We start from the raw sequence: 27135 nt of genomic DNA, 5'->3' as shown, positions 1-27135 counted from the left end.
CCACTTTGTGTGCATCCATTCATAACACTGCCCTGGACAGGAATACAAACAAAAGAAGGCTCTGTCCAATCTAGGGGTTGAGTGAGTTTTTGTCAGCTATGACATAAAGGGGTTAACCAGATGAAGAGCTGGCATGTAAAGTTGCATTGATTGAGAGATGATCATATGGGAGGGTATGGGTCCCACACCTGTCTGTGAGGTGGTCTGGCCTGGTCTGCATTTCACACTGCTTTGCACCCACCAGGTAGCTGGGACCAGTTCAGTGCGTAGTCTGTCAGGGGGCGGCGAGACGGTGCGTGAGAGCACCGCTTGATTCCCAGATCTGCTCCTGGGGCCTCGTGTGAACTCCGCCGCTGTGTTCTGCCGCTCTGGCGAATCCTCCCGTCGTGGGCTTTCAGAGGGCCTGGGCTGTAAAATGTGCTGTGACCGTCTGCCCTGAGCCCTCTCATTACGCCTCCCTGCGAGGGTCCCTCTCTCCCCTCACTACACGAATGTGTTCCCCTCACAAAAACGGCCAATTTCACATCGCAAAGTGTGTCTCTACGATACCACTGGCCCTCACACCTGCAGTCCTTCCTCTGTCTGTCTCCCACTCTTTCTCTTAACACACCTATATACTCACATTTACACGCATTCATTTCTCTCTCTCTATCCCCTGTACACATATACACACTCTCCCTTCCTATCTCTTGCTCTATTTCACAGCCACATATACAGTTTCTTATTCTGTCTCTTTCAAATTCAAACTCATTGCCAAAGCACATAGTATTACATGCTATATTACACATGGTATAAATGTCGCTCAAAATCCAACTGTACAATATAGGACATGAGCAAACATATGCATGTATACGTGAATAATATGATAATGAGAAGAGAGAAAATAGAAAAAGATAAACAACACTCACGTCAAACAAAATATTATGATTATGACCTCCAAGAATCAGAACCTTCCTGTGGCGTGGTGTGCTCTCTTTGCATCTCTTAGGCTGTGGCTGTCCAATCAGCCACTGGTCTGGCTCTTACATGTCCTCATCAAAGAGGAGATGGACAGGCTATTCCCCTCATATTGACGTAATATTGACACAAGGAGGACAGGAGCAAGAGCGAGAGGAGAGTAATCTAGGAGAGTGATGTCAGGCAGCAAAGATCCGGGAGTCATTGCTGTTAACGAGCTTCCTCGTAAATCAGCATGCATGCGCGTGTTGGAAACCGCGTGTCGAGCCAGGGAGGCAGGTATGGATGAAGTGCATCCATTTTAATCCGTACTCTCCATTTCTTTATGCCCATTCCTTTATCCACACCTCCACACACACACATACACACACTCATACAAAAATACATACATTTACACATGCACACAAATACGCACATGTACACAAACACACATACAAGCATACCTGTATACACACACACACACACACTCTTGCAAACACGCACACCCCCAGCCTCCTCTGGATGCAGGTGTGTCTGCCAGTGCTTTAGTTTCTGGCTGATGAGCATGAAATATTCAGCAGGAGGGAAGCAGAGCAGTCTGAAAATGGACTGTGCACCCCCCTCCGCCTCCTCTCTGCTGCCCTGCCGGGTGTGGGGTGCCTCACCTCATAAACCTGCACAGCCTTAATGATGGTGCGAAATTAATGAGACCACAGGACCCCCGACAGCATGTGCAGAGGCTGTCCATCTCAGTGCCTGCGCAGATGAACCCTCATCTCTGCCAGAACCACACCACGGAGCTTCAGCACGCTCAACAGGGCGCCGCGTCTCTCTAAGTGATGTGGCGCGCACTTGGAGACCGCGCTCGGAGGGTGGTTGAGTAGGCTGCTGAAAGAAAAAAGAGTTTGAGGAGCACTGCACAGTAGTGTTTCGAGCCCCGAGTCCCCGCGTATGTCCGGCTCTGATCCCAGATCAGCCCCGCAGGGTCACTCCCTGACCACGCAGCCATCGTGAAGAATGCGTCTGGGCTGCTGGCTGCGAACCTCGCCGGCCCGCAGCGACACAGATGAAAAACACGGCAACAGTATGGAACTAATCAAACAGAAAATGAACCCATTACTTTAACAAAGCAATTAAAAGGCTGTCACGCACCGCGGCCCCCGTTTTGGGGCGGCGGGCGCTCGTTCACCGATCCCTCGCTGGCACGGACGCTCGAAAAAACCGAACTTTTGCGACCGATCGACTTTTCTTTTCTTCCCAGGAAGCGGCACCCATGGTTTTTCGATTTGCTTCAGGACCCATCCTGCTCCTGGACGGTCGCACGATCGGATCGGTTGCCCTTCCTGGGGGGAGGGGAGAGAAGCGCGAACTCCCTTTTTTTTTTTACCACGGGCCGGTGCGGCAGGAGGATATCTTCAATCCTTTGCGGTGTTAAATATTGCATGAGGCCCTGATGGGCCGGGGCTGGCTGAGGTTCTGTCTGCTCCGTATAAATCAGGAGCCCGTGTCCCGGGTGCCGCTGTACAGGGGGGAGCCTGCGTATTACCCTCTGCCAAGGCCCCAGCTCCAGCGCCTGGCAGGTGACAAATAGTTTTTTAATTGCTCGAACCAGGAAAATCATTAGTCTCTTCCCTTTCCTTGGTTGGGGCTGAGTGGGACGTGTGCGCAATAATAACAGCAGCACTCCCACTCTTGCAGGCTATTTTTAGACCGGGTATTTTAGGGAGGCCGTGTGCATGTGTGTGTGTGTGGGTGTGTGTGTGGATGGGGGCGTGTCATAAGCACGTGTATGTGTGGGTCTGTGTGCTTGTGTGTGTTTTGTGTCTCGGAGGGTTGCTCCTGTGTGACAGACCGGCCTCATTGCACTGGCTGTACTTCTCTCTTTGACCTGAGTGCGAATGGGAAAAAAAAGGGCTGAGAGATTAGCTTGTTGTCAGACGTTTGATTGGCTCGTGGTGTCAGCGCATGCGTTCGATTGGCCCTCGGTGTCCCCTCAGGCATTGACTGGCTCATGGTGTCAGCTCAGGCGTCTGATTGGCCCGAAGGTCCGTAAAGCCTCTGCCGAGGGCTCAGAGAGCTCTGCGCTGGCTCTTGCTGATTTTGGTGGGATTCTGCTTATGGGTGAGATTACGCTATCGATTTCCCCCACTCTTCAGTGGCCTTGTCATCTCATTGTCGATGTGCACCATCATCACAGTTTTGTTCCTCCCCTGGGGGTTTTAGTATGTGCGTGTGCAGCAGGGCTGAGGCAGGAGAGCTGCGTGTGCTGAGTGTGGGAAGGGACAGGCCTACTGGACCACTGGGTCCATGTGCTGCTGGGTGCAGGGTGTGTCAGGGTGTGTGTGTGTGTGTGAGTGTGTGTGTGTGTGTGTGTGTGTGTGTGTGTGTGCACATGTGTGTGTGTGTGCGCATGCGCACGTGTGTGTGCGTGTGTGTGTGTGTGCATGCGCACATGTGTGTGCGCATGTGTGTGTGTGTGTGTGTGTGTGCATGCGCACATGTGTGTGTGTGTGTGTGTGTGTGTGTGTGTGCATGCGCACATGTGTGTGTGTGTGTGTGTGTGTGTGTGTGTGCGCATGTGTGTGTGTGCGTGTCGTGGGAGTTGTGTTTCAGAGTGGATGCTTGCCTGGAGGATCTCCTTTTATGGCGGTGTGGCCCAGCATGTGTCCCACTCGCTGCAGCTCCAAAGCCTTTCAGATCTCACATCTCCCTCCCGAAATCACACCATCTGAATACGAATCCAGGCCAGGGCTCCCGGTGTTCGCTCTCTTGTTCGGGACGGTCTCCTCTTTTGTTCGCCTCCTGTCTCCGCTCGGGGTACCATTCTGTTTGTTCTGTGGGGCCTCCTGGACCTGGCTGCCATGCCGTGTGCCGTTGTCCAGCTCGGTGCTGTGATGTCGCTCCAGAACAGCGCCAGGACAGAGGCCCTTATCCCAACCCCCCCCCCCCCCCCCTCCACACACAGGCCTGCATCTCCGAGGATCCAGCTTAACTGAACCATCTTTAACCCTCTCTGCTCGTCTTATTAAAATAAAGATGCCTGCTTTCACCCTCAGAGCTGTTTCAAGGTCACTCAATACCCCCCTCCCCCCAGCCAGGTCAGCTGTCCTCTAGGGCAGCTTATAAATTTTAGCCCACCGGACACAAGTCTTGCAGTCTACACACCTGCCTGAAACACAGGTGGGGAAAGCTCTATTTGTCCCAGTCGCTTTCGCTCGACGCCGGTACGCCAAGTGCATCTCACGGCCTTCACCGCCACCTCCGAAATCTCTCCCCCCACCCAGGGCGCGAAAAGTACCCCGCCCCTCAACAGCCCTCAACCACAGCCGGCCGGCTGTTTGTAGCCCAGTGCTGGCCCTACCCACCTCATCCACCGAACCAGTAAACCAACATTCATTTGCAAGTGAGATAAATCCTCTGAATGTATTATTGATGGAAACAAATTAGCCAGTGGGCCCCAGAGAATAACCAAGGGAAGCCTCTGCCTCCTCGAGGGGGAGGGGGATCCTTTCCACTCCCCCCGCGATCTCCCAGACCGACGCCTACTCCTCTGCTCCTCCCGCATCTCCGCAACCCAACCAGCGAATCTCCTTCCCTGATGCAGCTCCTTAAAGCTGCGCTGCTCACTGCAACCTCTGTGATAGCCGGCCTCCAAACTCTGCAACTCTCATTAGTTTCTCCAAAATAACAAGAAACAGCTCAGAGCAAATTAAAATGCAACACAAGAGCATGTAATCCCAAATGAGAATGCGGCTAATACTGTGCGTGTGAGCGCATGCGTGTGTGTGTGTGTGTGTGTGTGTGTGTGTGTGTGTGTGTGCGTGTGAGCGCATGCGTGTGTGTGTGTGTGTGTGTGTGTGTGTGTGTGTGTGTGTGTGCGCGTGTGTGTGCGCGTGCGCACCTGTGTATATATATCCTCACAGGTTCTCTCCTTATTTTAAGGTGTATGTGTGTCGCATTGTGGCTTTGCCGTCTGAATTTTATCTTCCCTGCCATACAGTCCCATTTTTATCATTCAGCATATATTACATGCTCAATAAAATGATCTTGTGCTGAGGAATCACACACCAGCACTTATGAGTCTCAAGGACTGAGACTGGATACTCTTTCAGGAACACTTAAATGACTCTACACACACTCACATGCACACTACATATATACAAGCCACATGCACAGTCATGTACACATACCTTGTATATACACATACACACACAATCATAGACAAAAAATGCATGTTGTGCATTCAGTACAGTACACACACACACACACACACTCCTCCATACTGTTGACCTGCATTCATGCTGTGACGTGCACACTCCTCCATGCACACGCTCGCGGTCACAGACACAGGCTCACCCCACCCCCACCCCCCGCCCCCATTTCGAGCGCTACCAGTGTGCATCAGCTTTGATTTACTGTGCCCAGGAAAGGAACAATAGGGGAAATTATGTCATCAAAAGGAGAAATCTTCAAAGGTTGGAGAGGGAGCCGGCTGCTTTGATTCGGCCCTCGGGGGCCCGGGCCAGCTTGCTGGAGAGGAACAGAGAGTAGCCCACCAGGGAGATGGGTCCCTGGGCCCGAGGGCCACGCTCCCTCTGATCAGAGCGGAATCTTAATTACTGAGGAGTCACCACACCTCCCTCTCCCTCTCTGCTCTCCAGCACCCACCTCCTGCCCCTGTCACACTACGGTCCAGCCACCTGCTCGATCTGGTGCTGTGTGTGTGTGTGTGTGTGTGTGTGTGTGTGTGTGTGTGTGTGTGTGTGTGTGTGTGTTTGTGTGTGTGTGTGTGCGTGTGTGTGTGTGTGCATGTGTGTGTGTGTGTGTGTGTGTGTGTGTGTGTGTGTGTGTGTGTGTGTGTTTGTGTGTGCGTATGTGTGTGCGTGCAGACTGCACTGGGCATGTTCCGCCCTGCCTGTGTACATACACATACGCTGCACCCACACAAAGGCTCGGGCGCCAGCGCTGCAGTGTCACCCAGCCTGTCCTCACTCACAGCTGCTGCTGGGCTCACATCACGCCCGTCACAGACCCACAGCACTGAGTCAGGCCCCCGATGAGCACGACCCGCTCCACTCGCACCCAGAGCCAATTCATTTCAGCCCAATTCAAAACACTTCAGCTGCTCGGTCTTCACACGCTCGCTGGAGAGTCTTTCCTGTCCTGCTCAAAGTTAAGATACATTATTAATACCATACCACCGAGCTGCATTACAGCCTTTTGTTTACTGTATGTATGCTAAGTTTATTCGGTGTCTTGCTGCGTTGAAGCTGTTGTTGTACTTTGCTCTCGTTGTTCTTTGCGTGCAAATGTTCCAGAACATTTAACTGGGTTAAACCTCCCTTTGGAGCAGGCTCCAGCAACAGCCTGCATACATGATAGTGTTGCATGGCTTGTTGGAGTAAGTGTAATTTACACCTTTGCCCGCATGCTTTCACAGTGTACGTATACAGACACTGTGCTCTGCTGTATGTCCCCCATTGTCTGTATCTGTTCTGTATTTTTTTCAAGGACTTTTCTGAAACCACCCCTTGCCATAGATTTGCCAGCCATTATTCTTTTTATCTCTCTGTCTCTTTCTCTTCCTCTCATTCTGACTCTTTTCTTCCCCGCCCTCCCTGCCTCCCTCCCTCCCCCTCCCTCTCTCTCTCTCTCTCCCTCCCTCCTTCTCTCCAGTGGGCGATTGGGGAAACTTTCGCTGCGAGTGTCTTGGGGAGGCGCACTCAGCAAAATGCCGTCTCAGCATCTGCGCTTTAATGATTAATACCATATTGATGGTCTCAATTAATTTCCTATTATGCCACAGAAGGCCCGGGACACTCTGCCTCTGTCGCATCCCACAATTTGTTTAAGAAAGATTTTCAATGGCAGTTGAGTCTCAGGGCGTAGCAGACGTTGTGTGTGTGTGTGTGTGTGCGTGTGTGTGTCTCAGTATTTCTCCGAGTGTGGGTCTGTGTGTGTAATGTACACACACTCTCATTGGAGACTCTGGCTGCTGAATGGTTTTTATCAGTGTTTGGTTAAACTATAGAACCATTTGCTGACTCAATAAGCGCAAGTTCAAACCTTTTTTTTTGCAGTTTGCTCCTTGTGGCATTGAAGCACGGCTTTTCAAATATTCATCTCGATGTCCTTCCCAGGACCGCCTCTGCACTGAGGTTCTGTCCCACAGTGCTCCTCTATCCCCTGCTCATGTATCCTCACTGCTGACCCTGCCATCTCTCCATTCTCACAGCTCTGATATCCCTCTGTTCCTCCCGCTGATCTGCAGCCAACACTGCCCCCTCAGTCCAGATCAGGAAGTGCAGCTCAAATCATGGACGGAATTTTGCAATGTTTTCAAAGCCGCACACGTGTACGGCCTTCCCATGGAAAGAGAAGTCTCCCTTCTCCCTCCTCATTGTCCTTCTTCCCCTGCCTACTTTTCCCCTGTTCCCCTCCTCCGCTTCCTCCTCCTCCTGCTATCTCTCGCAGCACCCTTCTCTCTGTCTCTCACTCATTTTTCATCTGTGTCAGGGGCGAGGACGGGAAAAATACACACCGCCCGTCGCTAGGCAACAGCCCGAGCGCTCTCTCCCATGGGTGGCGGCAGACGCCGGAATGCACCTGTTTGATGTGTGCGCTCCGGGGACCACGAGTGTCACCACGCACACCCCCCCCCCCCCCCACCTCTGGGTGGGGTGCAGGAAGTGGGGGGGGGGGGGGGTGCACCAAAGCCCTCTCCAGCACCCCCCACACCCCCTCTCCCCAAATCCGTCCCCATATTAAGTCTTCAAGTTTTGTGTCTGGTCAGCAGGATGCGGAGAGAGGTGCCAGCAGGGTTCGATCCCCGTAGCGATGCCCCCCTTCCCCCCCACACACCCCCCGTCCTGCCCTGGCCGCCACTTCCTGTTTAGAGATGCGCCGGCGCACGCCTCATCCCCCCCTCTCCTCCGCGGCCCGCTGATCTGACAGGCGGATTGTGTACAGATGAGCAGAGAGCAAACAGTGGCGACTGGAACCTGGCTCTGCCTGCAGGGATTGAACACAAACATACCCGTACTGGCTGCTCCTTCGCAATAATGTCTATCAGAGCTGCCTATCTACTGTAGGACCTGGCCAATCTACTGCGGGGCTGCCTTAGTAAGTTATAGTATGGTATTTTAGTGCGAATTAAACGGGTGTTGCAGCAGGGTGGGTAAACAGAACAGAACAATGCAGAAAAACATGAGAGCTGTGGGGGAGTAGCCTGGGTGACGGTCTGCTGGCTGACATTAGCCTCTCAGGCTAAAGGCAGAGCAGTCAGCTATCAAACCATAAGGAAGTGATTCACCTTTAGGTGCCCATCCAGATTTTGTGTGGGTGTGCCGACTGGCTGCTAATGGAAGTCTCTCCATTTGGTGGGGCCCGCTGGTCAGGGGACGCAAGCGGTCTGGTGTCCCGGGGCCTGGGGAGCGAAATGGAGCGGTTGGAGCCAGGAGACGGCCGGAGCGACAGACGATGAGGGCCGCGTCATTGCCCCCGCTCCGGGCCAGCCGAATTGCTTTTCTTCTTTGAAGGGCAAGCAGTTAGCGACGCTGAACGCATCCACAGGGAGGGATAGATACCCTTGCCTTCCTGACTGCGGGGACTGGGCAGAGAACCCCAAACACCAGGGGGAGGGCCCACTCGCCAATCCTCACACTTCAGCAGTGAAACCATAACTCATTTGCTTTATGGTTAGATTCTGGACCACTACGTGTTTGCCCTGACAGGCCTCTGTCATGTAGCAGACTATCGCCCAGACTAAGAGAGTTAATCTGCTCTTACTATAAATATGTATAGGTTGCAGTTGTTTCAGACTGGTCATGTCCATCACCTGTGTTTTGGTAAAAGACAGTGTAAGTGACAATCACAGAGGCCTGAATGGCAGAGCAGCAGCTCCCTGATACCCTCCACCTGGCCTGGTGGTGAGGGAAGCCTTCAATCTGTGTGGGTGTAGACTGAGGTCTGATGGATTACCCTGCCTCCCTATGTCCCAGGCCTCCCACACCTGGCCAATGATGATGGATACTAGCTCATGTTGTTGCATTTATGCATACAGGTGTGTATACTTTCAAATAGATACAAACACCTTCTCCTCCACCCACACACACACACAGACACACACACACACACACACACACACACATACCTAGCAGTCAGTTGGTCTTGCTCCTTGGGTGTGCCATAATGTAAGACTGCAGTGTGCAGTTTGGTGAGAGACACACGGAGTGCCCTTAGGCTGGCCCCGCCTCAGGGCATGGGCATGGCGACAGACACACGGTTACCCAAACGGCAGAAGCTGGCGGCAGTCACAGAACACCCTGTTACAGAGCCGAACAAAGCCTTCCCCGAGAGGACCCAGAGAGGCGGGGGGGGGGTTTGGGGTGGGAAGGAGGCCGCCTCACACAGGGGACTCCCTTCCAAGCAGGCGGGAGCCGCAGGCCTCTTGCTGCATTTTCGGGTTTTTGATGCGCAGTGTCAGCTGAGAACAACAACAGCCACCCCCGCACATAAACATACCCCACAGTTAGAAACAGTAAGCCTCCCAAACAAAGAGATAAGTGTGTGACGATGCCAGATAAAGCGTGCGAGTGCGTGGGTCTGTGTGTGTGTGCGTGTGTGTGTGTGTGTGTGAGATTTTGCAAGTTAATAGAGCGAGTGGGTATACATGTCTGTGTGAGAGAGAGAGTGCAAGTAAAGAGAATGAGTGAGAGTGTGTAAGATAGAGATAGTGTGCCAGTAAAGTAAGTGAGTGACTGTGTGTGTGTATGTGTGTGAGAAAGAGAGAAAGAGTAAGTCAGATTGAAGGGTGTGTGTCTATTTGTGTGGGTGTGAGAGAGGGAGGGAGAGAGAGAAAGAAAGAGAGAATGTGCAAGTCAAGTGTACAGCATGTGTGTGTGTGTGTGTGTGTGTGTGTGTGTGTGTGTGTGTGTGTGTGTTTGTGTGAGACCGGGGTGAACTTACAGCACCACTGAGGCAATTGACCTTGAAATGAGCAGCAGCATTTGGGGACAGTGCGGTGTGGGTGCATTTAAGAGCTGGCCAGGGTGCCAGGGGGCAGGTCGCTGGGTAATGACGGGCACACTATGCCATCCATCACCGCACCAGAGCTGGAGCAGCTATTAAACACAGCCCAGAAACTGCCAGCATACCCTCTACACACCCACAAAGCACACACACGCACACATACACACACACACACACACCTACTCACAGAAACTCTCACCCATATGTGCACGCACGCACACACACCTACTCACAGAAACTCTCACACATGTGCGCGCGCACACACACACACACACCTGCTCACAAAAACTCTCACATACGTACACACAGACACACACACCTGCTACAGATATAGACACCTATGCAGACAATCTCTCTCTCACATAGACACACACATACTCATAAATTCATACATAGACTTGTATGCAAACACAGTTGCAGTGACTCTGACTCACAGAATCGTGTGTACGCTCACACACAAACACATGCTCACACACGTTAGCATTTGCCTACTCTATGCAGTCACATCCAAAAGCATGTCTGTTGACTCTTCTCAGTCAGACCAATTCTGGAAATGCTTTTTTCGCACCTCCAAAAAAAAACCGCCGAGGGGTGTGTGAGGGCGGCGGCGCGTTTTAGTGCCAGAGCATGAAGTGGCTCAACACCCAACAGGTACGAGTAATTGGGAGATCAATCATTATTGATCGGAGAGGGATGGCACTTCTCAGCCGGGCTCTAATCCCGTTCCGGAGGGTGAGTGACACTCCGGCTGCCGCCGGGCCAGCCCGCGCGGGTCTCAGCGGGGCACAAGCGGACATGGCGTTCCGCGAGCCCCTGTCAGCTCAGACACGCTGGACGCGGGTGACACCGTGAGCAATCCGGCGCCTTACGGCCGGCGGTCCCTCAGCGCTCTGCAGGGAGGGGATGGGGTTGTGCGTTTGTGATCGCGTGGATATGCTCATCTATGTACATCTATCTACACTCCACAGACAATCTGCTAGCTGTTCATCTTTGGATGCGCATCATTCCTACAAATATATACAGCCCAGAACCTGCTCACCGCAGGATGTTTTTGGATGGTATTTTGAGTACAGTATGTACTCAAACCAGACCAATGCTGTCACATGCCATATTGTAATAGGTCATGCCTGCCTGCACCTATTACATAAAATAAGAGCTATTACCTCTCTGAAGCAGCTCACTGGTCATGTGTTTGTGAAGGGTTAAATTATGACGCATTGGTCATTAGTGAACAGTGCGTTTTTGTATATTGGTATAGAAAACACAAAATTATGAGAAAAAGCACAATAAAAAGATACATTAAAATGAATGACTTATTGAGAACAGTAACCCATGTTACAGCTACCCATGTAAGTACACCTAGGGGTAATGGTTTCTCCATACAGAGCCAGCCTGGAAGCCGTCAGGGTAACGACAACAATCTCTCCCTTGCTCACGCTCCTGAATTCCTTGGGCTAAGTGCTGACATTTTTTGGTGCGCCGTTGTCCGTGTTACTGTGACGGCGTTGCTCTGGGCAGGTTTTTTTTGCCTTCTTTCTCCTCTTCTTTTTGTTAATCAGAGGCGAGCGCGGTTTTTACCATTTACATCTCCTGCTACACGTCTGACATCTCCTGGCCCCGGCGAGGCGGCGCGACTTCATTAAGAGGCTCTCGTGTTAATGCCGCCGCTGTCGCTTCCCGTGCCGGGAAAGGACACGTCCTCCGCCGTCTCCACAGCGGCGCGGGGGCCCGGATGGCAGCTCCGTTAATGAGAGCAGCTGTGACAGCCGGGGCCCGCCACGACAGGCTTCCAGGAGCAACAGGACTGGCGCTTTTCGGGCCGGCCCCGTGTGCTCACATCTTTGCAGAGAGCACATTGGACCAGGTGTCCCTGTGCATTCTTACCTCCACAGCAGGGCTAGAGGCGGTAACGTGTTGGACTGTGTTTTGGATGAATCTGAATCTGCACCACCTCAGACACACAGGGGCAACCCGTAGGGATCCACCTCGGGTTCATTGAGCTGGGTGTTGTAGGTGCTATAAACATATACTTGCCGTTTTGGAGGGGGGCGAAGGGTGGGGGTCGGCGGGTGCGCCGTGACTCACAGCGATCGACCCTTGGCAATTACCCAGCACAGGCGACGCTCGTCCCCCCCCCCGCTCCCTGGATGAGACCAAATGCAATTTGTGCTGCTTATTTATAGCCATCCGGGCCGGCCGTGGAGAGGGGCGGCCGCACGCAGAAGCGCTGGCTCGCAGGATGTGCGTGGGCGCCCCGGAGACCTGTTGCCAAGTTACGAGAGCGAGCACAACCTTTTCTGCGAGCGCCGACGTCTTCTCCGCCGTGGGAGGAGATAGGGGCGAACAGATCCCCCCCCCCCCCCCCCCCCCCACACACACCTCCCCCTACCACCCCCCACCACCCCCACAACACCGCCGCCACCGCCACCACCGGCAACCGCTCAAGAGACGAGCGCTCCTACCTGCAAACAGCATCTGTCAGGGACAATCTGTGTAACTCGGCGCTTGTGTCTTTTCTCGCCACTCCCGTGTCTCGGATGCAGAAATAAAGCCTGCATTCAAATTAGACCCGGCACTAAATTGTGCATTCGGTGCGTCTGCCGCGTCTCGAGAAACACATTTGCGTGCCCGTCCTCACCTGTACTCATCTGGCACTCGAGCGGGGTGCCTGCATGGAAACGATTGCTCAGACCGAAGCGCAGACAAATGAAAAACAGCCCTCGGTTGCGTGATCTGCGTAAATGGCGATCAGGGGGACACCAGAAAGGGACATCGTCCCAGAGAATGTGATGGCACTGGGACCTCTGGCTGAATCCTCAGAACGATCACGTGATTTGTTACATCACTTCGGTATGGAGGCGGGACGTTGGAGGCATTTCAGCATACCCCCCCCCCTGTTTTCCCTGTGCTCCCCCCTCCCCTCTTGGCTGATGGGGCAGCTGGATCCAGGCCCGGAGCGCTGTGTGGAGAGCAAACACACACCCAGCCAAAAGGCCACATTACACAATCAATCAATACGTTAATAAGACCTCATTTTCTCAGCAAAAGATGGCCGCGGCCAAAAGCCCCTCTTTGTTTTTTGTTGCGTGTGCCGCTGGAAGGACGACCAAACCCCGATATCACACGGCGGGAAAAGAAAGCAGCAGCCAGCAGGAAATTCAATTAAATTACCATCCTGATAGATTTATGTGACACTTTCCATTTTCGTTGTGTTGCTCCCCTCTCGGAGAGGAGAGAGGAGGTGTAAGAGCTGGTGAGAGGGCTGAGGCAGTGGCCGCCGGAAGAGCAGGGGGGAAAGCCGCGCACATCATGCATTTCTGGCTTGGGAGCTGTATGTACGATGCACAGGCAGTTTAGAATGGGTGAGCCTGGCTTTACGGACCATGCCAGGCTGCCAATGCTTTCGTCCGCTGAAAACACGGCGGGGGGGGGGTATGCCAAGGATAGAACACAGAGCAGCAGTGTGTGCACGCGTGTATGCACGCATGCATGCATAATCTGCACGGCAGGTTTTTCCTGTTCATCTCATGTGCGTTTGTGTTGCAAGTGAGGGTGCATGGTAAAATTAGGAAAAAATCCCATCATCACGGTGGGGTACGCTCCCCCTTATTCTGCATTCTTGCCACATGATACCCATCATCTATCGCCATCCTAAAATATACCAGACCCACTGACCGCAACAGAGCAGACAGCCTTGCATCCCAAACTTCACTTTCACCTCCATCCAGAGCTCTGGTTCATTTGGCCTTAAAGATCTCAGCGTCTGGCCCAACTGAAGTCATTCATAAAAGAGATTACCTCAGCACTAACAACTATGAGGTTCATTAAAAAAAAAAATTAGAAGCTTTTTTTTCTCTTGAAGAAGGATTTGATCCAATTTCTCTCTTATTTGAAAGGGAGATGAAATCTGCTGGGTTTTCAAATCCGGGGTAGGCACTGTGCAAACACCTTGAAATATTCATTTCAGAAGTTCCAGCATGCACCAAAACTTGTTCAGACCTAAACACCACAGAATTAATTTGCTAATGTTCGCCTGCAGACAAAATGTAATGGAGAAGGATTGCCTTTGATTTGAACCCCATAGAAAACCCTTCCTCAAAGGGATGGGCAAATCCTTTTTCTTCACAGTGACCTTTGTGTGACCTCCTGTCTCTAGTTTCACATCCATCTGCCAGGGTTCTCCCCGAGCCATCGATAGTCGTGGTAGTGTCGCATGTTGACAAGACCTCAGCTGACGGTATGACATTAAGGTTCAATAAGCGCCCACCTCTGCTCAGAATCAAAGCCAAGTACTAGCCTGGTGATTTTATGTCTCTGGAGTGTGGAGACGTTCAGTTGTGACTCAAGCGCCTGGTCCTCGAAGGTGTCAAATGAGTGTCTGCACTCCTGCCGTGCTCAGCTGTCTCCTAATCCTATGTACATGGAAGAAATGAGTCGCTAGAGTGAGTTGCCAAACAAGTCAAATACCTACATTAGATGTATGTTGGTGTCTGAGCTGCAGCTCTTTCCCTGACCAGGAGGCCAACGGCCCTGCTAAGCTGACGTTCACACAGTGTGGTTGTAGCATTGCATCAGGGTCATCACCTCTCTAAAACATCCCAGGAGCACTTAGGTGTAGAGTGGGTGGCAATAAACGGATGGGGTGGCATGCATGTTGCTGTGACGTCACCGCAACGTTGCACCTCCATTGCTGAGCGCAGAGCGTAGTGAAGACTTTGCCAGGCGAGAGAGGGGTGGGAAGCGTGGGGGGGAGGGGCCTGCTGGGACACGGCCGTGTAGTTTCTCAGACGACGGGCGCAGATTGATGATGTAGGCCGGGAGTCGGCACAGACCAGTGCCACGCTGATTTATTGAGCACTTAGCATTGATGAAGCCTCAAACAGGAGTCAAGCTGATGTTGCCGCTGCATTTTTCTTTATCAGGCCCCGCCACCATGCCGCCAAGGGGCTGCTTACACAGGCGTGGGAGGGCAGAACTGTGTTTGTGTGAGTGTATGTGTGCATGTTTGTGTGTGTGTGGGTGCGTGAGTGTGTGTGTGTGCGTGCTCCGTGTGTGCTCTGTTTGTGTGTGAGTGTCTGTGTGTGCATTTGTGTGTGTGCGTGCGTGTGTGCGTGCGTGTGTGAAAGAGAGAGACAGATTCAGCATTGTTGATTACCTGCCAGACTGGAACAGAATTGATAATGTTAAACATTGGAGAGTTCAATATTCAGAGGGTATTGTATTGAGATTGGATGTGCGTGAACAATGGCACATGTCTGTATGTGTGCGTGCATGTATGTGTGTACAAAGGGGTGTGAGGGGTGTGTATGTATGTGTCTGTGGAAGGCTATGTATGGAGTTTGTGTATGTATACAAGAGGGTATATGTGCTGTGTGTGTGTGTGTGTGTATGTATGAGGGGTATGAATAGTGTGTATGTGTGTATTACTGGTGTGTGTGCCAGCTGTGTGTGTGTGTGTGTGTGTGCCCGTGTTTGCATACAAACAGCAGTGCAGGACTGCTTCTCTCATAGCTGCTTACACTGCCCTGCGCTCAGAGCCATTCACGCCCGCTGAACGGAATTGATGTTATTCACGCCGGCTCAATGTGCTTTTAAACAGCACCTATTACTCATAAGCTGTCAATTTAGGTAATTTACTGCAGTAATTCTGGCTGCCTGTGAATCGCGGCGTTTTGAGTTGGTAAATACTTTGAAGTTAATTGAGGGCATCAGTTCCTCAGAGAAGGGCGTGTGTGTGTGTGATGCCGTGGCGTTCCACGCGCGCGCTCGGCAATTACCAACACCCACCTCTCTCTCTTCCAATTAAAAACGCTCAGAGGGCAACTTTCAAAGCCTTCTGTTGTGGTCCGGCTCCTTGTGTTCAGACTATCGTTCCAAATCCGCCGCTCGCCTCATTCCGTCCTGCGCGTTACGCGTGTGTGTGTGTGTGTGTGTGTGTGTGTTTCAGGCTGCACGTTTTTAACATTCTCTCATCCTCTGCCACTGAAATGACTTTAAAAAACGATGCGCTTTTGTGCTGACGCGCTCGCTGCATATTTACCACCGAGCTTTTATCTCTCTCGTCCTCCCGTGCTCTGCCCTCCCACTCATCAGGACTGTGTGCCCCCTCCCTTTTCTCTGTCTACCCCCCACAGCCCTCTGCTCTGCTCCTTCTGTCAAATTCGCATTCAAAACGCACGCTGTCAGCTTGACTGCCACATACAACATTTCCCAAAGTCGGATTACAAACAGTATAATAACAACAGAGAACGTAATGTAATGTATTAAAATTTTGCGATGAAAATAGTAATTAGGTTAGATCAGAGCTAGTCAGCAGGTAATGGTAAATATCAAAGACAGAAATAACAAACAGCTCCTGCAACCCCCCCCCCCCCCCCCCCCCAACACACACACACACACACACACACACACACATATACACATACAGAGCGCTCCTCTCTCCCTCCCTCTCTTTCCCTCCCCTTTCTGTTGAGACTTGGACCTGGTTGAAAGTTTTTATGTGTAATTGGGCAGCATGACATGAACGGGGGGGGGGGGGGGGGGGGGGGCTTCTTGGTATGACATCGCTTGCCACATTTAACTATGTGGTTTTGTTTTTGTTGTGGTTTTCTCTTTTTCTTTATGATTTTTCCCTTTATCCTTTTTTCTGTTTATTTGTGATCTTTTGACAGCTGCTACATGAAGGGTTTTTATCAGTCAGATCTCTCCCATGTAGTGTACCGGTGGGTTGATGTCAGCCTGCCTATATGCCTATTTTTTCTCCTCGGCTGAATTTTGTGATGCGTACAGTATTCAAGTAAAGTTCACCAGTTGATTCAATTGTGTCTCTCTTTCCTCTCTCTCCCTCCTTCCTCCAGAACCCAGACATCGTGCTGGTCCATTATCTGAACGTGCCGGCCATAGAGGACTGTGGTAAACCATGCGGGCCCATCCTCTGCTCCATCAACACCGACAAGAAGGAGTGGGCCAAGTGGACCAAGGAGGAGCTCATCGGCCAGCTAAAGCCCATGTGTGAGTGTCTGATTGGTTCAGCACCCTGGCCCCTCCCTCGCCGCTCTCCAAGAAGAGGACAGGATATCATTGTCTTTCCTCAAAGAAACACAACTTCACCTTAGTAATTTGCAGCCAATCAGTGACTGACCGGCCTCACGGGAAAAACCCGATAACGCACATTTTTTTGTTACTGTTGTTTTATTTCTCCCTTTTTGGCATCATGAGACACAGGAGATGGTTGAGAACTATTTGAATCCTCGTCTTCAGAAGACAGATTTGGATAGGATTCCACGTGATGCCGGCATGAAATTTGTCACAAACAAGGCCTCTCAGATCAATCAAACTTGAGTGAGTTGTCGCACTTATACAGGACATCTCTCAGTTGTTACAAGGTTGCCTGTTGGACCACACAAAAGAAGCCATCAAAATCCCTGTCAGGTCATAGTATTCCTTTGCCATTTTAGAATCCATCAACTCTCATTTATCAGAAGAGACATTGATGGATCATCTATTGATTGGCAACCCTTTGTGCTACCAGCTCAGATCTGAACAAACTCTGCCTGCTCTCCGGCACGCAGCTATCAGTCCCCCTCACAGGCTTTTCTGTGAGTGCGTACTCAACAGCCTACAATATAAATACAAAATACACGCTGTGGTATTACACGGTGTTATTTATTTGATATGCAGACACCCTTATCCGGAGCGGCGAGCATAGCTTATGCGTCAGCTATGATCCGCTCCCTTACCGAGGCAATCCACATCGACCGCCTTGCTCAGCAATGCCACAGCTGTGCTCTAGCTGGGATACAAACCTGCAGCTCTCTGATACACATCAAGATCCCTCACAAAAACATGCCGCATTTACAGTACAGGTGCATATCTGTCTGTTTCTGAGAGAGTTCTTCACATCCCGTCCTGTTGTGAGTGACATTAGGGATTTCAGGAGTAAGTTTGGCCTGCATGTTGCTGTCAGAAACAATACAGAGGGGAGTTGCGTACTGGGCATTGTAGGTGGGAGGGTGACTATCTCAGCAGGGCATGGAGGAGAGGAGCTGACCACATGTCCACCCCTGTCTCCTCCCGCTCCGTCTCTTCATTGGCTCACAGCCTGTACAGTGCCAACAAGCCTCCGCTGCACTCCTCACCCCAGCCTCTGTCATGCGCATGCAGTGCTGCCATGGACCCCTTCAGCCCCAGAGAGTCTCTCATACATTCACAGCCATTCCCTGTCAGGGCTCTGTGAGATTCTGCCTCCTCCTACCACCCCCCCCCCCCCCCCCCCACCCCTTTTAAGTGTAGCATCCTGAAGATCTGTCTTTAAAAAAACCACCTCAGCACAGTATCTCCAGGGTCCAAGTTCAGGTAATGATTTTTTTAGAGAAGTGCGTGAAGATCTGAGAGAGTGGCGGGATTATTGATTAAGGTGGTCCAACTCAAGGCCGGTTTTTTAAATCTGTATCAGCCTCATGACCTGCTGAGGGCATCAGATTGTGCAGATCACAGCCTTGGTAATCATCTTGGTTGCCTGAATCAGGACAAATCCATGCCATACCGTATTTGACTTCTCAGTATTTTATTGTTTATGGCATTCTGTGTTATATATTAGCCACATATACAGCAATACAATAATATTCAGTAGAAATATTACAATATTCTTTACGTTTTGGTGTGGAAGTCACTAAAAAGGCTCATAGCGATGTTCTTCAGGGAGATTACTGTACCCCAACTAATTCATTACACCTGAAGCCTCATTTAAATCAACACCTTTTAGTGGTAATGTATTGAGCCATTAACTTCATGATTTGTTAGGACAATGGGAAGAGGCTGAGCTGCTTTAGAGCACCAGGAGGTAAAACGTTGCAGGTTTAGCGTTCTCATTGGGTGACCTGAAGCACCGTGAGATCCACCATAGTGCAACACTACCACCTAGTGGTACAGTTTTAGAAGTGCGGGCCATGGCTTCCCCTTAGTCAGCAGGAGGAGGGAATGAGGCGAACTGTACATTACGTGCATATTGCCCCATGTATTATTCACGGAAGTACAGACTGTTTCCCGGAATGACCCACATCTGACACGCAAGGAACACCCACAGCGAGTGCGTGTGCGCTGCGTGGGAGCGCGGGGCACGAGAGCACCTGTCTCCGGGGGAAGAGGTGCATTCTGGGAGGCGCAGAGCCGTGAAGGACCTGCTGTCACTTCTGCCCACCCACCTCTCAGAGGCCCACTGGCTCCCATATTCCTTTATGTGTAAAATACTGCTGTGCATGCGAGTCAAGGAGACTTCAAGGTCAGACGGTTGAGTCTCGGAGCTTTTATACTGACAAAAGAGACGTGTTTTTCATTTCTGTGCTGGGGTGACCCTGGCTCCTGCACTCAGGCCTCAGTGGGGCAGGAGAACATGAGGGTGGGAGGAAGTGAAAGTGGTGTCTGCTCTGCCTGAACACTCGAGATGATGCACTCCGTGCACTGCGTTAGCTTTCTTTGCCCCTCCCAGGGATGCGTGAGCAGGTGATTATGATTTTCTGTACTGTCAGATGGGTGCTGCTTTTGTAAAGAAACAAGACAAACAGGAGTATGAATCACCATCCCCTTGAAGTCCTCTGCCCCACCCTGCTCTACCCCAAGAGTATTTGGTATATGGTGAGGGAGAGGTGGGTGTCAGGCTGTAGTGACACTGATGGTGGGACCCACCTGTTCACTGTGCTGCATCAGTGCCACTGCCCTAGAGAGATACAGGTGTATCTGCAATAGAAGCGATATTCTAATTACTCGTGTCACACAAGTCCACTTTGGCTGGTCCTTTCCGGAGGCTGAGTTTGATCAGGACAGCGTGAGTCTGTATGGGTTTCTGCTGATGTGCAGAAAAATGATTTTGTCCATTATAAGCAACCACCCTTTTTAACAGTGATTCCTAATCTAAAGCAGAGGGCTCTGTGCTTCCACGGCAGACGGCGCTGGCAGGAATTGGGGGCGTTTATGTTTCAGCGCCCTGTGAAAGCTGGAAAGATTGGACCGTTGCCAGGGAGATGAGAATATTTACATGTTTTTATGGCGAAGGAGGGTCGGAGCCGGGGTGGATGCCAGGTTGGGGGCAGAGTGAGCAGAGGGCCGGCTGTTCCGTGGCAGGGTGAGGGGGGAAGGAAGCGTGGCGCAGCGTCGTCAGAACCTCTCACGGGTCAGAGCTGAAACGGGGAGGAAACTGGACCGCAGCAGTCAAGCCTCGGAGGACCTCCCAGAAGCTTCCGAGGGAAAACTCCCTCGCAGGGAGGAGGCGTGCCTCCGGCGGGCTTCTCCTTCTCACACCTTTTCACAACGCGGGTGCGATTTCCGCCGCTCACTCCAGCAACGGGGGGGGGGGGAAGCAGCTATGTCGCTCCCTAAGCCTGCCAAAAGCTCCTGGCAAAGCGCTGATTTATTTCTCTCTTTTGGAGTGGCTTACATGGCGGCGGTAAACCCCCCCTCCCCCCCTCGCCAACTCCTTCACAGCTCCGGCTCCCTGGCAGCGAATCGCATCGCTTCAATGCTTATCAGACGCCCTCAGCGAGGGGGACCTGCGCTGCCGACGCTCCTGCATGTTATCCGTTTTTCCAGCCGCATGTGCGCTGATGCGATTGGGGTCATGCGCCTCGCTCGGGGGCACAGCAGCAGATCCCCGCCCGAGAACAGAACCTGACACCCATCGGTTACAAACCCACACCCTTAAGCAGTCAGGTGGAGGCACTTCCCTCTGTTAGTACCTGCTTTCGTGTGCTTTCCAGTGTTCTTTTGGGCGACAGTCTCCAGCAGGCCCATAAAGGAGTCCTCCACATTCCCACAGTCCTTGCGTCCTGTTTACCTCACTCTGTCTCTTTCCATTGTAGCCCAGTTTAACACCTTTTCAGTCCTGTGTGCTGGCTGCGGTGTGCGTGTAGGATGCGTTTGCCTCACAATCTGGACACGTGTATTTGATAGAAGCGGTGTGCATTTACAGAGGGAAGGAGCTGTGTACGCATGGTGTAGTCTCCCCGTCAGGGCGAGAGCTGTGTGCCAGTCATTTCCTGCCTCAGCTGCGCAGGTACTTGAGTGGAGCGAATGCGTCGGCTGTGACCCGCTTCAGAGCGTCTGAGTGACAACCGCACCAGCAGAGGGTTCAAATCGAAGCCACATGAAGGCTGATGTAACTGCACAAACCCCTGTCTGTCTCTCTCTCTCCCTCTCTCTCTCTCTCAGTCCTCTTGCTCCCTCTGTTACTTGCTCTCTGTTTTTCTTTCTTTCTGCCTTACCCTCTCTCTCACCCCTCCTCTCACTTTCTCTCTCACCTCATCTTTTCTCATACCCTCTCATTTGCAAGCCGCTTTCTCGCTCTCCGTCTCTCTCTTTTCATGTCTCTGTGCATCTCCTCTCCTCTCTCTCACCCTGTCTTTTCATTTACTCTCTCGTCAGTCTGCCTCTCTCTCTCCCCGCTCTCGTCTCTCTCTCCCTTCCACTTCTCTGTTCACAGGAATAGTGGACCGTGGGGAGTAGATATTAAAGCTGCCTTGATTTTGTTTGATAATCTAAATTTGCTCCTCTCCAGAGCGCTTGGTATTTCCATTAATATATATATTTCCTTTTAGAGGAAGGTTGAGCGCAGCACTGGTGGTGGCTGCCTCGCTAACAGTGTTGGCCGGAGCCGTGGTAATAGCATTAGGGCAGCGCCAGAAGCCAGAATGGCATTAGCAGCAGTACAGTGGCATTATTTCTGTGTGTGCGGGATGTGGCCCACGCAGAGCACAGCGGAGCGGAGGTGTGAGCGAGAGCAGCTCTCCTCATTCGCTGCTGAGGTCCGTTCCTCTCCAGTGGTTTTTCCATCAAAGCAGCTGCTGCGCGGGGGGAGAATGTCACCTTCAGAGCGCAGTCAGGAGCACAGGCCGCAGTGTTGCCAGCTGGCCAGCAGATGTCTCTGTTGTGCAATGTCCTTTCTCTGCCTCACCCTGCTTTTAAACATCTGCCTGACTGACAGCCCGGGGGGCGGCCTGCTCTGACCCTGGCATGGCCAGAGTGAGACACAGTGTTCTCCCAACACCTAGGCCTCCCTGCCACTCAGTAGGCCCTCCTTCCCTAGTTGTTGGGTATGCCAACTTCTCTTATTTGAGTTTGGGGCCTAATTTGCTTAGGCAATATTTGAGGGTTTGAGCTCATTGGATACATACACAGGGAATGTATTGGTTAGATAGGAGATATTGTATTGCAGGAGATACTGCATCCCCTGCCCAGCCCTCTCACAGAAGGTGTCTTGGGATAACAGGGTGAGTACGGGGTCTATCTCCCAACCCCAGATGAGGAGAGAAGGGGGCTAGAAGAGGAGCAAGTTCTTTCCGCCTTTCAGCAGGAGGATATAGGCACACAGGGGTGCAGGTAGGGCAGGGGGGTGGCGTGGCTGGTGGGCTGTGCGGCTGGCTGACGATTCTGTCTCCCTCTCTCTCGGCAGTTCATGGCATCAAGTGGACTTGCAGCAATGGGAACAGCAGCACCGGCTTCTCTGTGGAGCAGCTGGTGCAGCAGATTCTGGACAGCCACCAGACCAAGCCGCCTCCCCGGACCCACAACTGCCTCTGCACGGGCACCCTGGGTAAGGGCGGGGCGGGGTGGCGGGGCGCGGCACAAGGCAGAGACAGACAGGGATGGGGACAGGGATAGGGCCATCATAGGATAGGTCGCCTGTATTTTTCCTGCATCATTCCAGCGTGCAGGCCAAATTTCACTCCCCTGCGAGCCGCCATAAGGTGGCAGCTGAAGCACCGTGTAGGACATAGGAGCAGATGCTGGGGCTGAGTTCCTAGAAGTGCACAAGCTCCCTTGCTGCATGATGTTTGAGCGCTGCAGCAGGTTCTACACCCAGAGCTGCCTGCGTGTCGCTGTCCATGCTGCGTTTTTTTCTGTTATGCGTTTCATTTCGGGGTAACTCTGCCTGCGTTAGCTGCCTCTGAGAGTGAGGTCAGCTCCGGATAGGTATTACGTTTGCCTGGCTCTATATGTTTCATCAGAATGTGGCTGGTTCTCAGAATGCTGATCAAAATTCTTTGCCTGACCGCAGTATAAGCTTTGACCACAGGGTGGCAGATTGTCAAAAGAGCAAAAATAACATACAATTCTGTGCTTCCACGGTTTGGGAGCTTAGTTTTTACTGGTAATTAATATGCACTACTATTTCCTCTATAAATGAAAATGTCTCACATTGTGAATTTTTAAACATATCGGGGTATATTCATTTAATGCTGGACTTCTTTGTCCACTATATCTTCTTGATATGATTTTGATATATTTATTTACCCTTTAGTGCATTATTTAGAGAAACTGCCCAGTCCAATTTAAATGATAGAGGTAATGTAGGTTGCATTGCAGGTTCTTCAGAGAGAGCAGTCAGTCAGAAGAAAAATGGATTTTATGTAGTTGCTGGTCTTCTTAACAGCCACTGACCACACCAGTGACTACACTTTCTACACTTTACCACAGCGGGACACAAGGGGAGGAGGGAAGGAAATGAAGGAGTGATAAGTGGTTGAGGTGAGGTCTACAGCTCCCCCCCTCTCTCTCTGCACAGGTGCAGGGAGCAGCCTCCATCATAAGTGCAACAGCGCCAAGCACCGCATCATCTCTCCCAAGCTGGAGCCCCGCTCCGGAGGGTACGGCGGCGCCCACTCCGAGGTGCAGAACAACGACGTCTCCGAGGGCAAGACCGAGCACAGCCACGGCGGGGGCAAGAGCGCCCGGGGTGGGGCAGAGGGTGGCGGCGGCGGGGGCGCCCGGGAGAAGCGCAACGGCAAGGTGCACAAGCCGGCGCTCCTGCACCAGAGCAGCACGGAGGTGTCATCCACCAACCAGGTGGAGGTGCCCGACACCACCCAGAACTCGCCCGTCTCCATCAGCAGCGGCCTGAACAGCGACCCGGATATGGCCGATAGCCCCGCCGTCACGGGCATGGGACACGTGGCCTCAGTCATGGGCGGCCTGCCCCAGGGCGCCGCCGTCTTCATGTCGGAGGTCACCGGTGACCCCGTCTACAGCATGTCCCCCACGGGCGGGCCCAACGCCCACCTCATGGGTGCCGACGCCGCCTCCCAGGGCCTGGTCCTGGCCGTGGCCTCCGACGGCCACAAGTTCGCCTTCCCTGGGGCAGGGGGCGGGGCCGCGGGAGGGGCAGGCCCCGCCGAGGGGCTGGCCATGCTGTCCGCGTCAGGCGTGTCCGAGGAGCTGGTCCTCTCCAGCAGCCTGGACTCCAGCGCCATCAAGCTGCCTGAGACCACCATGAACTTCGACCCCGACTGCTTCCTCAACAACCCCAAGCAGGGCCAGACGTACGGGGGCAGCGGGCTGAAGGCGGACAGTGGGTCCCCCGGCGCCTCGTCCTCCGTGGGGACGGGCGGCAGCTGCAGCAACGGCCTGAGCCGCTCGCCCCCCGTCACCGACAGCAGCTACGGCTTCAACGCCTCCCTGGTCAAGAACATCAAGACGGAGGACACCTCCTTCGAGCAGCAGCTCGCCAAGGAAAGCGGCTACCAGGTGGGCGAGGTGGTGAGCGCCGGGGGCGGCATGTCGGGCTCCGGAGGGGTGGCCCAGGGCGCCCTCACCCTGACACCCACGGGCTCTCTGCTGCCCTCCGGTGGCGGGCTGAGTCCCAGCACCACGCTGGAGCAAATGGACTTCAGCGCCATCAACGCCAAGCAGGACTACTCGTCTGGCGCCGTGTCAGCAGGCTACGCCCAGGCCTTGGCCAGCCCCCACCTAGTTCACCCCAGCCGCTCTCCCAGCTTCTTCCTCCAGGAGGCGCCGCAGCCCACTCAGAGCGGCCAAGGCTCAGGACAGAAGAGCCACCTGCTGGAGCAAAACTCCCATGACTCAGGGGCCTATCTGGGCCTGCAGGTGGTCAAGACAGACTCCCCTGACAGCAACGGGCACCTCCACCTCCACCACCACCACACCCACCAGGGCACCCCCAACTGCAACGGAGGGTCCCCTACGGAGAGGCCCGGCCAGCCAGGATCTCTGCAGCTGCTGCAGTACCAGGGCGGCTTCCCAGGCCTGGGTGCTGAGCATGAGGAGGTGGTGAGCATCGAGCAGACGGGCAGCGCCGGGGCTGGCCAGGCAGCAGGCTCAGAGACCAGGGCGGACGGGATACTCAAGACCGGGGATCACCTGCAGGCCTGTGGGGGCAGCGCAGAGGGAGGGGCCACCGAGCACTACCTCCAGCAGACCACTGATGATGGAGGGGGAGGAGGAGGAGGGACGGCGGGCGGAGGAGGAGGGGCAAACGCAACTGTGGTGCTGCGCAACGGTAGCTCCAGCAATGGCGCGGGAGGCAGCCCCCACCAGCAGCTACAGCCCCTCCTGCAGGGCGGGCTTGTCCAGGGGCTCTACAACGCGGTGGGCGCCCACCAGGCCCTGGGAGCGGCCGGGACCGGCGGGGCCGGCATGGAGATCAGCCTGGACCACTTCGACATCTCCTTCGGGAACCAGTTCTCCGACCTCATCAACGACTTCATCTCGGTGGACGGGACTGGGGCCGCGGTGGGGCCGGGCGGGGCCCTCTACGCCCACCAGCTCATGGCCCAGCACGGGTCAGAGGGGCAGGCGGCGGCGGTGGCGGCAGCGGCAGCGGCGGCAGCAGCGGGGGCCCCCCAGCAGAGCACCGAGGACGCAGGGACTCGAGCGGCAGGATACAGCCCGGCGGAGCTCTGTCTGCAGCCCTGCTGCAGCCCTCAGTCTCTGGGTAGCGGGGCCGCGGCGGGGGGCGCCGGCGGGGAGGCGGGCTCGCTGGCCTACATGCACGTGGCGGAGGTGGTGTCAGCGGCCGTGGCCCATGGGACCCTGGGAATGCTGCAGGCCACCGGGAGGCTCTTCATGGTCACAGACTACTCGCCTGAGTGGTCCTACCCCGAGGTGAGACTCCCCCACGGCACCACACAGCCCACGGTGGCATACTGCCAGTCAGCACTGGCTTCACCCAGGCAGCTGCGCTAGGCTGTGCACTGCACCTCAGTGGCAATCGGTGAGCTGAAAACAAGAGAGCCAGATAACTTACCTTTATTTGGTAATGATCCATGTTTTTGACTGTTTTCCAAGATTAGCAAGTATGGCAGTTTAATTAACAATCATTGCTCAGTGAATGATTTCTTTTTGATGTTGCATCTAATGTGCCAGCTCTGCCTTTGTGCTGCATAGTGAATTGTTTCGCATAAGTAAGCTTCACATTAAGTCATTTTCGTAATAATGAAGTTTTCAACGATTGCATCTCTTTGTTTTGATGAAATTTCCTATGCATTTTAAATGATTTAATGTGAAGTGCAGGTTGTGCCTCAACATTACATATAATTGATAAACAGGGAGTTTGCTGACAGTTAACTGTTATTAAATGGCCAAGCTTAATAATCATGAAAAATAGGTCCGGGACCTAAATGCATAGTTTGGAGGCATAATTGCAAAAATGCATATATCATGACACGCATTTCTTTTTTGTTTTAGCGTGAGTGATGTTTGTTTTTTGCTCTCAGTATTGACTGAAAAGAAGTTTCACAGAATTTTGTTGCATGCTGGGTTGCAACGTTATATGGACATTGTTTAAGTAAATAAACGGGATGAAAAGAAAATGATTCTGCACAGTTGTGCCTCAGCTTTTTTGCAGTTCTTCTTCTAGCCACACGATGTCAGCATTTTACCAAAATGAAAATGTAAAAACAGGGGCATTGGACTCCAGAGAAGCTGGTGTGAATGCTGTTTCTTCGATCAATTTGGCTTGGCTTAATTTGTCCAATTAGGCAGCGGTATACATCTGTTGTGACCGATTTCTCAAAAGCTCTGTAATATTTTAGTACAGGGTACATTTGCATTCTTTGTTTTATAGCACTTTAATGAGGAATCACAAATATTAAACACAAATAGAACAAATAATAACAAATAACACTTAATTGGTCTAGTTAAAAATTTAAGAGCGGAACTCACAGTAAAAACATGTAACCACACTAGCCATCCAGGAATCGACTGCCTCAAGAATTCCTGTGTTGTTTGACTAAACCACCACAAGATGGCAGCAGGAACTCAAAAATGGAGCTTCCAGAGCCAGCTTTGATATGTTTTCCTCTCAGTGTGCAAAACAGCTACAGGTAGCAAAGGTGGCATTTAGTTCTGCATTTTAGCAAATTCAAGCCGTTTTAGCTGAAG

At 52.7% G+C, this 27135-nt stretch overlaps 1 protein-coding gene across 8 annotated transcripts in view; it reads left to right on the top strand.

Moving 5' to 3' along the window:
* The window catches only part of LOC118779983 (calmodulin-binding transcription activator 1-like), a 317969-nt gene that overhangs the window by 254492 nt on the left and 36342 nt on the right, over positions 1–27135 (top strand). For 6 of the 8 annotated variants that reach the window (XM_036532357.1, XM_036532356.1, XM_036532355.1 and 3 more), the window contains 3 exons: positions 16824–16977; positions 22409–22549; positions 23522–25857. In XM_036532357.1, the coding sequence (XP_036388250.1) occupies positions 16824–16977; positions 22409–22549; positions 23522–25857 (2631 nt within the window). The remainder of the gene's footprint in view (positions 1–16823; positions 16978–22408; positions 22550–23521; positions 25858–27135) is intronic. The other 2 variants (XM_036532364.1, XM_036532360.1) reach the window with 1 other exon arrangement.

This window comes from Megalops cyprinoides, chromosome 6, assembly GCF_013368585.1.
Source record: "Megalops cyprinoides isolate fMegCyp1 chromosome 6, fMegCyp1.pri, whole genome shotgun sequence".
Classification (NCBI taxonomy): Eukaryota; Metazoa; Chordata; class Actinopteri; order Elopiformes; family Megalopidae; genus Megalops; species Megalops cyprinoides.
Note: the sequence above shows the minus strand (reverse complement) of the source record. Positions and strands in the feature narration are given on the sequence as shown.